This window comes from Pelobates fuscus, chromosome 9 (genome assembly GCF_036172605.1).
Source record: "Pelobates fuscus isolate aPelFus1 chromosome 9, aPelFus1.pri, whole genome shotgun sequence".
NCBI classification, from domain to species: Eukaryota; Metazoa; Chordata; class Amphibia; order Anura; family Pelobatidae; genus Pelobates; species Pelobates fuscus.
Window position 1 is genome coordinate 104,472,040 of NC_086325.1, and position 13,480 is coordinate 104,485,519.

Below are 13,480 nucleotides of genomic sequence, written 5' to 3' on the forward strand. Positions count from 1 at the left end.
CCTTTTCCTTTATATATAACTGGTTATTAGACATACTTCACTATTGGAGTTTATTTTTATCTTTTCCATATACTACGGTGGAGGATTGGACATCGTATCCATCATCATTTGATATCCTGAGACGGGGATTGTACCGTCTAGGCGCTATACGGCAGAGCTCTCAGTAGCTCTGCAAAGTGTGAGTGAGTCTTTTATAAGTCTTTATTCACTCTTATCTTGTCAGACATATTGCACTATTATTGTTCTGTATTTTTTTTATTGAAGGTTTTATACATCGCTTATTATAGGATTATCTGTATGTATACATTTTAATTATTTCTTGCACTTTTTGGGTGCGGCTCACCACTTCTGTCCTTTTTGATTTACTATTGTCAGCAGGTATTGGGAATTCCTGCTTGGTGCACTGCTGCCCATTTTTAGTTTATTTAGTGAGCGCCTAACTCCCCTTTTTATATATATATATATATATATATATATTATTTTTATTGTAAATTGATTATGTTTATCAATGTAACAGCTATACTGTGGAAAATCTTTGGTATGAGCTTTTTAATAATGGTTGGTTACCAAACAAATATAGTATGATTGTAAGACATACCGTATATACATATCTGATGGATTTCACTGAATATTGTAATCTATATAGAAACGTATTTATTGATTATTGCTTATTTTTATTTTATTTATATATATATATATAATTATATATATATATAATAAAATAATCAATAAATACATTTTAAAAATTGAATTAAAAAATAAATAAAAATAAATTATATACCAGTTTAATTTGTTCTAACTGTGTTTTGATATTAATATACATATATATTAAATTTAAAATACTTTTAGAATGATGTTATAAATGCATATATGTATCGATATATAAATAAAAATAATTTAAAACAATTATATATTTAAATTCTACAAATATATTTATATAATATTTTTACATAATTAAGTCATTGTATTAATTACAATCTGAGGGACCTGCCCTATATTTAACCCTGTAACTTTCCAGGACACCATAAAACCTGAACATGGGTGGTACTTTATTACTCGGGAGACTTAGCGGAACACTAATATTAGTGTTTAAAAACCGTAAAACATATCACAACAATGATATCGTCAGTAAAAATGCAGTTTTTGCATTTTTCACACACAAACTGTACTTTTACTGATGATATAATTGTTGTGATGCGTTTTACTATTTTTAAACACTAATATTTGTGTTCAGCAAAGTCTCCTGAGTATAACAGTATGTACAAGTATGTACAAGTTTTATGGCATTTTCAAAAGTTACTGAGTCAAATATAATGCTTGCATTTCCTTTTTTTCACATTGCAATTTGCCACATTGGTTATGTTGCATTTGAGACCGTATGGTAGCCCAGGAATGAGAATTACCCACATGATGGCATACCATTTGCCAAAGTAGACAATCCAAGGTATTGCAAATGGGGTATGCCCAGTCTTTTTTAGTAGCCACTAGGTTACAAACACGGGCCCAAATTAGCGTTCAATTTGCATTTTTCACACACAACAAATATGAATGATAACTTTGGCCAGTGTTTGTGGCTACTAAAAAGACTGGACATACCCCATTTGTAATACCTTGGGTTATCTACTTTTGCAAATGGTATGCCATCATAGGGGTAATTTTCATTGCTGGGCTTCCATTAGGTCTCGAAGGCAACATAACCAGTCTGGCAAATTTCAATGTGTATAAACTGAAATTTTATGTGCTATATTTGACCCTGTAACTTTCCAAAACACCATAAAACCTGTACATTGGGGGTACTGTTTTACTTGTGAGACATTGCTGAATACAAGTATGTGTACTTTATTGCAGTAACCGTATTGTGACATTCACAGTTAAAATGCTATGCAGAACTAAAAAAAATAAAACAAATTATTAATTTCTAAAACATTTTTATATTTTATTCATATTAAATTATGTTTAATATACAAGTATTTGATGTACCATAAAATACCTGTTTCTTGTGAACAAAGTTATATATGATAAGTGGGGGTTCACGTAATATATAAAATATGTGAATTACGCCTAAACAGACATATGTGCAAATTCAAGGTTTTGTTTACGTTTTGTTTTGATCTCAAATTGTACAACTGCCTAAGTCCTTGAGGGGTTAAGGGAATTTAAAACTTTAATTCTTCAATAAAAAGATAAATGTACCTTTGCTAATAGAATGCATCATGTAATGTTTAAATTATGTGCTGGTACTCTCTTTAATTACTTTTGTTTTTACAGTCCAAAGTGCTGAGACTTCTAGCCACAGTGTACATGGAGTGGGACTGCAAATTATACCAAGACAAGGCTCTTAGCGCTATTAGAATGGCTAATGAGGTATTACATAGGCCCCATAGTCTGTGCATCTTACATGCTACCTGTGGAATACAGTTCCTTCTTAAAGAAGCTCTGTCATCATTTTTTTTTATTGCTCCAGTTATAGCATTTTATTTTTATTGTATTGCATTTTTACAGTATTGCATTTTCAACACTATACAGAGTCAAAATTTAAAAAAAATCACAGAAAGAACAATACCGGTAAGATGGTTAAAGAGCCCTTCTAAGTAACAGCAAAAGCTGTTTGTGTTATTGCAAAAGTGCTTGGTGCGTATAGGACCCTGAGCGTACTCTCTTTTGTGAGAGTGGGCTATAGTGGCAGTAATTTGTGAAAATAGCTGTTGCTAAAGTAGTTCCACCTATTCAATGTTTCCATTTGCCCACTAGCAATTTACAAGTGAAAATTAATCTCAAGTGAGTAGAAATGTAACCCCTGTGTGACATGTCATGATTCCCTTTTATTCCAGAAGTTTGGTCCTTAAGGGGTTAAACATGGTTAGTCTGACATGGACCCTCTAAGGCTTTCTGTGGCGAGTACATTTTAGGCTTATCTAATAGCAAAGGACGTTAAATTTTGAGCCCTGGACTATTTTATGGCTTATAAATTTCAATAGCAAGAGTCCCAGATGCAGCTTTCATGTGAGAAATATGCATTCTAGCTGTTTTTTTCCTGTTTTCTCTGAATTTCTAGGAAAATATACATCCTGCTGGCCTTTTCTTGAAAATGAAAATTCTTTTGCAGTGTGCCTTACCTGATGATGTCATCAGTATGGGTGAGATAGAAGTAGGATTATTATGTTGATGTCATATTTATAATCATAAGAAAATACTGACTGATCAAATACTCTAAATTTTGCAGCTGTCACAGAAATGCTCAGTTATGAACAAGATCTAGGTATATATATGAATCTAGCAAAGCTGCTCTTAGAGTACCAAAGGTAAGTTATTACAGAGATGCTAAGTCATGAATAGAAAAATAAGCATTACAAAGTTATTGACTCAAAAGATGGAGAAGTAAATGTAGGGTAGTATCTAGTATGTCACATGATTACCCTTAGTATGTCACTTCTTCACCCGTAGTTTGGTACTTTTGTTTTGCTTTGCCAGTTAGAAATGGTGCAGCAGCACATACTATGTCTATACAACTTTCTGTTATTAAATTCATTCTGTTTCAAACACTTCAGATAAGATAGAAACAGATAAGCAAAAAAAAGGTATGTACAGTAATCAGCCAGAACATTAAAACCACTGACAGGTGAAGTGATTAACATTGATTATATTGTTATTACAATGGTGCCTGTCAAGTGGTGGGATATATTAGGCAGCAAGTGAACAGTCCAGTCTTTAATTGAATGGGTTGGAAGCAGGAAAAAAGTCAAGCGAAAAGATCTTGGTGACTTTGACAAGGGCCAACTAGGGATGGCTAGATGACTGGGTTAGAGCATCTCCAAAATGGCAAGTCTTATGGGGTGTTCCCAGTATGCAGTGGTTAGAATTTACTAAAAGTGGTGCAACACAAGCCTGTCTAGTTCTATCACACAGAAGAGATACTGTACCTCAAATTACTGAAAAACCTAATACAGGCCATGATAGAATGGTGTCAGAACACAAAATGTTCAGTGAAGTTTGCTGTGTATGGGACTGCGTAGCCAAAGTCTGGTCAGAGTGTCCATGGGGATGTGAGCGTCAGAACCATGGACCATGGAGCCATGGAAGACTGTTGCCTGGTCTGAAGAATCACTTTTTATGATCAGCACAACTAGGAGTTGAATGGTATGTATTTACTAAATTAATGTACTATTAAGGCAACATGGGAATGTTTTAGTATGAATGCTAATGATAATGGATAATATAAGGGCTGTTACTGCAAGTGGTTTAAAGGAAAGGGATTTTATTGACGGATAATGTGTAAAATGTGATGTACTGTCTGTTTTCTTTTCTTTGGCATTAATAAAAAATTAAAATGTAAAAAAAAAGAATCCCTTTTTATTTTAGATCAGGTGGATGACCCAGTATGTATGCATCATGTACCTGGTGAATACCTGGCAGCAGGATGCGCTATAGGAAGAAGACAGGCCTGCGGATTCAGTGTCATGCTCTGGGAAATGTTCTACTGGGAAACATTGGGTCATGACATTCATGTGGCTGTTACTTTGACACATGCCACCTACCCAGAGATTGTTGCAGACCACATATAACACTTCATGGCAGTGGCTTCTTTCAGCAGGATAATCCGCCCTACCACACTGCAAAATTGTTCAGAATTGGTTTGACAAAGAGTTCAAGGGATGGTTCCGGCCTCCCAATGTCCCAAATCTCAGTCCGATAGAGCATCTGTGGTTGTTTACCGATTGTTATATTTGTGCCTCCGAGGAGATTTGCTTGTGCAGTTATGGCTATTTTTCCATTTTTTTATTTAATCATTCTGATGAGGATAATAACCAAAACTGAATGCATATGGGTATCAACTGCATAATAGGAATACAAATTTCAGTGTAAATTATGCTTCATGTTTGTGCTCAAATTCTTCTATTTATACTGTATATCTTATCTTTTTTATGAGGTACGATCGACAAAAAACGGTCCGCGGATGTACCTGATACGTCCGCAGCAAGTTTGAGCGCTGGAAACGATCATGAGTGCTGGAAGTGATCATGAACGCTTTTCAGACGCTCTAATGGTATTGCAGCGTTGCCTCGATATCAAGGCATCGTGCAATACCTCTCTTTACTGCCGGGCGCTAGGTGATCGCCCCCCCCCGGAGTGATCACTTCCGGGTTGCTCAACGTGGCGCCCAGTTAAGAAGAGCATCGGAAGTCATCGAGCAGGCTACTTTTATTTATTTAATTAAATAAATAAATGTAAGCTATAAACCCCTCCTCCCTCCCCCCCCCCCCCTCCTGCCATGTGGCTCCAAAAATGGCGCTGCCTTATATTAGTAAATTAGTCAATATTGACTCTGATCATTATGGATCTCTCTCCCTTTTTTAACTTTTGTTGTAGTGAGAGAGGGAGAGAGATCTGTGTTTTAGGTAGAGAGATTTAGGTAATTTTAAGTAAGGGCTTGTAAAATTGGAAGACCAAAAGGCTCTTTTCAGAGCCATTAACCCCTATCTTGCCAGTTATCACTGTATAGATCACTAGCTCTTGCACAGCAGCACTTATTTTGCTGTCTGTGCATTTTTTAAGGGGTTAATTTTTTTACTGTATTTTTTTTTGTGACAAATCACTAAATAACGTGATTTTGATCATGTCACAGTCGTATAGTGCTGAGGAGGCGTATGCCATTCTTGCGTTAGAGTCTGACGTGTCTATGTCTGACTTCGACCCTGATTCTGACCCTGCCAGATGCTCAGATACATCACTATATACAGTGTCTGCTGCTAGTGATGTATCTAGTTATGATGTATCTGTGGCTGCTAGTCCCCCTGCCAGAAGGAGACATGCTGCTTCAGCTGGCAGTACTGCTGAGGAGTGGGTAGTGCCTCATCGCCAGAGGCCAGATATCCCACCCTTCACTGCAACTCCTGACATCGATGTGGATGTCACAGAATTTAGCCCTTGGCAGTTTATGGAGGTGTTTCTGGGCGATGATGTACTGGGGAACATTGTCGCCCAAACTAATTTATATGCCCATCAGTTCCGTGCTTCTAAGCCTGAATCATTTTTGGGAAAGCAGCAATGGGCCCCCATCGATGTGCAAGAATTTAAAACATTTTGGGCGTTGACTATGCTGATGGGCATCATAAAGAAGCCCTCCATCCGCTCCTACTGGAACAGTAGCCCCATCTGCTGTACCCCCATTTACTCCCAGTGTATGTCGAGAAAGAGGTATAAAATGATTCTACATTTCATACACTTCAGCGACAACCGCCTGTGCCCCCCTAGAGAGATCCCCAGTTTGACAGGCTGTATAAAATCCGCCCCCTGATTACCCACTTCGCTGCCAGGTTTGCAGAGGCTTATACACCTGGAAGGAATATATGCATGGATGAATCCCTGATGAAGTATAAGGGAAGGCTGGGATTCAAGCAGTATATTCCTTCCAAGCGCTCCAGGTTTGGTGTAAAGGTGTATACGCTCTGTGTTAGCGAGACTGGGTATACTCAGGCCTTCTGGGTGTACGAGGGAAAGGATACCCACCTTGAGCCTCCAGGTTGCCCAGAACATATGGGAACCAGTGGCAAGATTGTCTGGGACCTGATATTCCCCTTGATGAACAAAGGGTACCACTTGTATACAGACAATTTTTATACATGTGTCCCTTTGTTTAAGCTACTGTATTGTTTTGATACTGTAGCTTGCGGTACAATAAAAAAGAACCGCGCAGGTTTCCCAGGACAACTTGCACGCACCCGGCTACAAGTGTGCATCAAGGCCTATAACCGGCATATGGATATGGTTGATTTGGCAGATCAGCTGCTGCAGCCCTACCTAATTATATGGAAGACAAGGGCCTGGTACAAAAAGTTCTGCATTAAGTAGATTGCAACCCACAACAAAAACAAACCCCAGAATGCAACTGACTTGTTTACAGTTTCAGCTCCAGATCATTTCGGGGATTTTGTATTGTTATGCACCTGCTCCCTGGGCGGTGATGTGTGAGAGCAGAGTCGGGGCTACACATTTTATTTTTCAAATCTCCCATGCTGTGGCAAAGCCGAATCCCCAAAAAAGATGCAGAGTCTGTTTTAAGAGGGGGCAGAGAAAATATAATGCATTGAGGACTGCTTCAAATGATACCACACACTGGTCCATTTATTTATTTATTTTTACATTTCAGTTTTTTTTTGGTTTTTTTTTGTTACGTTTACCCTATGTATGGGGAGCATACATGTACTCAGGAGGCCTTGCAGAAAACAACCTGGAGTGTTTTCTTGCAATAAACAACAACAGGCTCTCCTAAATCACAGTCAAAAAGCAATTTGTGGGGGGCGGAGCCTGGCCGTCGACCTAAGCAGACGCAGGGGACTCGAGCTCCTGCATCCCGGGCCAGAAAACCTGCAAAATCGAGGGCGGAATAGCCCAAAGAACCACCAGGGTGCAACACCCAAGTCGGGGTGCACCTCTGGGTACAACGAGACCTTTTCTGTGCTCGTAGGAGCCGGAAAACCGGGACGGCAAACGCGGCCTACGGAGACCAGAGCTGGGGAGAGGCGGCCGCTCTCTTCGGCACCGGATCCCCTCGCGACGAAGCAGGTTTCCAAACCCCCCCCCCTCTTGGACCGGTGGGGGATATCCCGGTCCTACTAGCTGGACGGACCAAGCAGGCTGACCAGACCCAAGCACTCACAACTGGTAGCAGCAAGGAGCAGGCAGGCGGATCGTATCCAAGATGGCCGCCCATCATGAATCACAGAGGGGAACCACGAGCAAGGGTGTGCAGCCCTCCTCCCTAGAGGCCCTCGACAGGCTTTGCTCGGCCTTCTACAAGCTACAGCGCAGCAGGGGCATGCCCAGTTTTCAAGCGGCACGGGCGGTGACCATGTGGGTTCGACCGCTGACCCGCCGACGCTATTATGGCGCTCCACTACAGGTACTCCAAGCGGGCGTTCGCCCACTCAAGCAAAAACAAGCGACTAAGACGGTGACAACTCACCCCAACTTGGGCACCCAAATTCACTTACCCACTCACCACCGCGTGGCACCGGACCTAATCACAGCGAGACCACTTACTGGCAGACGGAACAGACAGAGAGCACAGCCACGACCCATCGGAGGAAAAACAATGAAGGGGTATTTACCCTGCTGCACAGGTACACCAGGCACCCAAGAGACTCATACACAATGCCAGCAGCTCAGCAGAGCAGGCATCGGCTGAACACAGACATCTCTACAAACTGAGGCCTAAACATCACCACAGATTTTCAGTTCACCCGGCAATATGGCCCTACTGACTCTCCTGGACTAATCCTTTTTGTAATTTTTGTGATGAGCAGAACAACCTACACGAGACTCTCACATTAAATATCAGACTGTCACTATGCCATCTCACACCCTCTGGTTGTGTCCCCAGACAGCTTGCTACTGGCCATTCCCATGCCAACTAGCCTGCATGCCTGGCAACCTACCATTCATATATGTTCCTCTATAGATATAAACTTAAATGATTCCTTGTTTTCAAATATAATGAACATACCTCTACTCACTGACACTCTAACAGGCACCACAAATGCAGACACAACCCGCTTCTGATGTATACTCTCATGCCTCAATGTTCTGTTTAAATGATACCTTTTCAAAATTTACGCTTCATGAACAAATATTGTTATCCAATGTGAGTCGAGAAAAAAAGAGAATTACTCATATTTAACAATCAGCTAATATAGCCTATTGAAGTTAATACTGCATGCTGTTAATTAACACTGTTCATAATGTCTCCCTAAGTTGTGCACTAGCGCAGTTACCTAAGCATAGGTAAACGCTGATCACTTAACTTACCCAGATGACACATTTTCTTAGAGATATCAGACATATGCACACTGCATGTTTTCACCATGTTCAACCTCTCTATAAGTAGTTTAAAAATGTGCACAACTGGATTAGCATAACTAACATAACCAGCCTAGTAGCATGTTATTATATCTTTTGCTCTGACGTTTATAAACATTATAATTTTTCTATTCGTATACCTACTAACGCTGATACTTGCATGTCATATATCGCTAGATAGTCTTACCACGTTTAAAAATGCTTAAAAAATGTGCTTTCACCTCAATGCCACATATGTATGAATCTGTGATATTACTGTGATTATGTTTGCTGTTGTGGCAGCGTATATCATTTTGTCAAACCATGCACAACAAAAATAAAGAATTAAAAAAAAAAAAAGCAATTTGTGTGTAAAAATGAAAATAGAAAAATTGCCACCACACATTTAATCCAATTTTTTGACTAAAACGATTGCACCAAAGGTATCAAAACACTCCTTATACTATACTGTGGTGTGTAAACTTTTTAAATATGTGCACGCTCATGGCAAGAAAATATATTGGGATATCTAAAAAGGCCCCTAGAAAGAAGATAGGCAAAGAAGAAATGTCAAGTTTGAAAAACATGTCAGATATTTGGCATTGCACCCCCCAAACAACCCAACAAACCTATGCATACGTGGTATCACTGTACTCAGGAGATGTTGTTGAACACATATTGGGGTATTCCTTGGCAGTAATACCTAACAGGAGCTGAGAATCCATGCCTAAAGTTTGGCCAGGGTGTGTGACTAAGTGTCTACTAAAAAGACTGGACATACCCCATTTTGAATATCGTGGATTGTCTACTTTTACAAATGGTATGCCATGATGGGGTTAATTTTCCTTCCTGGGCTGCTATACAGTCTCAAAGGCAACATAGGCCCAGCAAACCAATCTGGCAAAATTCAATGTGCAAACATGAAAAGGAGTAAGCCCTACATGTGAGCCTTGTAAGTTTGCAAAAACCTATAAAACCTGTACCTCAAGGGCACTGTTGTACTGAGGAGATGTTGTTGAACACATATTGGGGTGTTCTTTCGCAGTAACACCTAACAGGAACTTAGAATCCATGCCTAAAGTAGATTGTGTGAAAAATAACAAAAAAAGACTACCCAAAAGTTTGACAAAGACTGGTGGTAGAATCTCTATGTGTGTCAAAAAAATCACCTATTATTATTATTATTTTAATTTGGCATAGATTGGTGGTTAAATGGTTGCATGGAAAGAGTCAAAATGCCCCAAGTTTAATACCTTAGGTTGTCTTCTTTTAAAACAATATATACATGTGATGGGTTATTCAGGGATTCCTGACATATATCAGTGTTACAATGTAACTTGTGTTAATTTTGAAAAACAATGACTTGGAAATAGCAAAGTGCTACTTGTACTTAATGCCCTATAACTTGCAAAAAAAAAAGCTAAGAACATGTTAACATTGGGTATTTCTAAAATCAGGACAAAATTTAGAAACTATGCAGCATGGGTTTTTTTGGCGGTTGTAGATGCGCAACAGATTTTGGGGGTCAAAGTTCTAAAAAGTGTGGGTTTTTTTAAATTTTTTCATCATATTTTATAAAAAAAAATTATAGTAAATTATATGATGAAAATAATGGTATCTTTAGAAAGACCATTTAATGGCGAGAAAAATTGTATATAATATGTGTGGGTACAGTAAATGAGTAAGAGAGAAATTACCGCTAAACACAAACACTGCAGAAATGTAAAAAGAGCCCTGGTTCTTAACGGTAAGAAAATTGAAAAATGGTCTCGTCACTAATTTCATCACATTCACTTATTGGGTTTGTCTGTTTCTTGCTTTTTTCATTTTATAAGGAGGTGTTTTATCTTAAAACTTTCTTTCTTTTTAGAGGAAAAGAGAATTTGAGATGTATTATTTTTTCCATGCTCCTTCTTACTTGGGTTCCTTTTCTTACATAGACACCAAGTATACCATGAAGATAACAGGATCAGCTCGCTGTATTAATGTTAGATCTTATTATATATTTTTTTCCAGTTATATTTGGGACCTTTGCAGAATCTACTGCAACAATAGACTAAGGGCAGTGATGGCTAACCATGACACCATAAGTTGTTTCTGGAGTACATTTCCCATGATGTTCAGCTAGCTTTTAGACTCTAAAAGCTAGCTGAGCATCATGGCAAATGTAGTCCAGAAACAATTTATGATGTCATGGTAGTGTCTGGCTCCTTAGCTCCTAGCACCTTCATTTTTGCACTTGGTAGCACGATGAGCACATTTATTTACGTTTTCTTTATTTTTGTTTACCAGTTAGGCTACATTAGGGTCAGTTGGGTCAGGTAGGCACTAGCTACGTGCGGTGCCGAAGTAACCCAGGGAGAGATCTTTTTGGAGTTTCTTAGGTCTCGCTGATCCTGCCTGTATTGATGTATTTTTTAAGAGGTTTTTGGTTATTAACCCTTTGCTAGGGTTTACTGACTTAGCCGAGGGTGGGGTTACTTGGTACTTTAGTTACTGGCTATAGTGTGTTAGCTCACATATTTAATTTACTATATGTGGTCTACTGTCTTGACTACTATTATTCCTGCTGAGCCTACATTATACCTACTGTCCCTCTCTCTCACCCAAGAGGAGGTTTTTTTAGGGACCTCTATTTTAGGTTTGCCCTGCTCTGCACCAGTTCTTTCTGGTATTTATCCTCCCCTAGTGTACAAACATTATTGTAAACTCTATTCCTTCTGTTTTTAATTAGTAATAATAAAAGTAGGGATTTACTACTCCTCGTTTACACTCTGTCCTTTCTCTTACTGTGCTCTTTCTCACTGAGTACCTTTATCTATTTAGGATACTCATTGAGTATTGAGTTTTGTTTATGCCTCTAAAATACATATAAGGGTTATGCCCTGTTTCCTATAGAGCACAGTTTAGGCGACCTTCCCCTGGAGTCTGAATATTGTGGTTAAAAAATCTGTGATATTGTATTTATTGTACATATTGAGTTCCCTAATACACATTGTGGCAATGCAGTGTATTCTGGCATACATATAGCTCCGTGTATATTTGGGAACAGACAAGATCATCAGTAAGTCTGCTTGGACTGTTGAAAAACGTGTCTACTTTTGATTAAAAAAGATTCTCTGTACGTGTGGTGAAAGTAAAGGCAGCAGGTTTGTTGAACTAAATACTGACATACAGTGAGTAATGTCGCTCATCAGCTCTGCAAAGGTGCATGCGATAAGTGATGTCTATCATCATGAAAAAGACTTTGTAGTATTTCAAAACTTTAACTGACAATCTAGGTAATCTTGCAAACATAAACAGCAAAAAAAAATTAAAGATAGCTATAACATCACAACAAAACTGGCATAATCGACCCATCTTTTTTGAGCTTTAACACATTATTGAATGTAAACTCATTACTATACAAAACTGTCATGTCATTCTGCTGTACCCATCAAGCTTAACCAGCTAGCACACGCCTTTGGTAAAAATCATATGATTTAAGCGTTTGCCAAATTTTACAAAATAAGAATACATGTGGTAAAGATTCAATCATTTTGTCCTTTGGAATGGCAAGTAGCAGCCCATAACAGTTTACTTGAATTTAGGAGTTGAATTTAAACTAAAAATAAGGTATCTTAATTAATACAGCCACAACATTAAAATTATCTGCAAGTTGTTGTGGAAGTCCCCTTCGTGCTGCCAAAATAGCTCCGATGCACCAAGGCATGGACTCCAGAAGAACTCTGAACATGTTTTGTGGTATCTGGCACCAATACTTTAGCAGCAGGGTGCATTATCCTGCTGAAAGAGGTCACTACCATCAGGGAACACCATTGCAATGAAGGAGTATACGTGGACTCCAACAATCTCTATGCAGGTGATACGTGTCAAAGTAACATTCATATGAATGCCAGGACCCAAGGTTTAGCAGGACATTTCCCAGAGCAGAACACTGCCAAAACACATATAATATAATACCGCACTCACAATTTCTCATGCTTAGAACAGATGTAGTTTAATTTTCTCTATAGAAAATATTAATGAGAAAATGAAAAATATTATAAAAATAATGAGAAAAATGAATTACATGGAAAGCAAAAACATGTTTACCCTTGCCAACAACCTATGTTTAGTACAATACATCAATTTAGTAAGGAGCGATTCTTCCCATGGAATTGCTAACAAAAGTAGTATACAACATAGGAATCGCAAATGATACATGTCTAGTTAAAGGGAAACTCCAGTGCCAGGAAAACGATCCGTTTTCCTGGCACTGGAGGGTCCCTCTCCCTCCCACCCCCCAATCTCCACTTGCTGAAGGGGTGAAAACCCCTTCAGTGACTTACCAGAGGCAGCGATAGGTCCCACGTCGCTGCTTCCTCCTCCCCCGCCGCTCCTCCTTCTGCTTACGTCGGCCGGTGGGCGAGACTGATCTCGCCCGCCGGCCAAGGAGACCTAATGCGCATGCGTGGCAATGCATTAGCGCACCCCATAGGAAAGCATTGAAAATTAATTTCAATGCTTCCCTATGGGGAATAGAGCGACGCTGGAGGTCCTCACACAGCGTGAGGACGTCCAGCGACGCTCTAGCACAGAAAACCTGTGCTATGAAGCAGGAAGTTCCCTCTAGTGGCTGTCTAATAGACAGCCACTAGGGGAG

The 13,480-nt window shown here is 39.2% G+C and overlaps 1 protein-coding gene across 1 annotated transcript in view; it reads left to right on the forward strand.

Moving 5' to 3' along the window:
* TEX11 (testis expressed 11) overlaps positions 1-13,480 on the forward strand; it is a 270,524-nt gene that overhangs the window by 138,560 nt on the left and 118,484 nt on the right. The window contains exons 11-13 of the mRNA XM_063433451.1: positions 2,269-2,364; positions 3,056-3,137; positions 3,224-3,302. Of these exons, the coding sequence (XP_063289521.1) occupies positions 2,269-2,364; positions 3,056-3,137; positions 3,224-3,302 (257 nt within the window). The remainder of the gene's footprint in view (positions 1-2,268; positions 2,365-3,055; positions 3,138-3,223; positions 3,303-13,480) is intronic.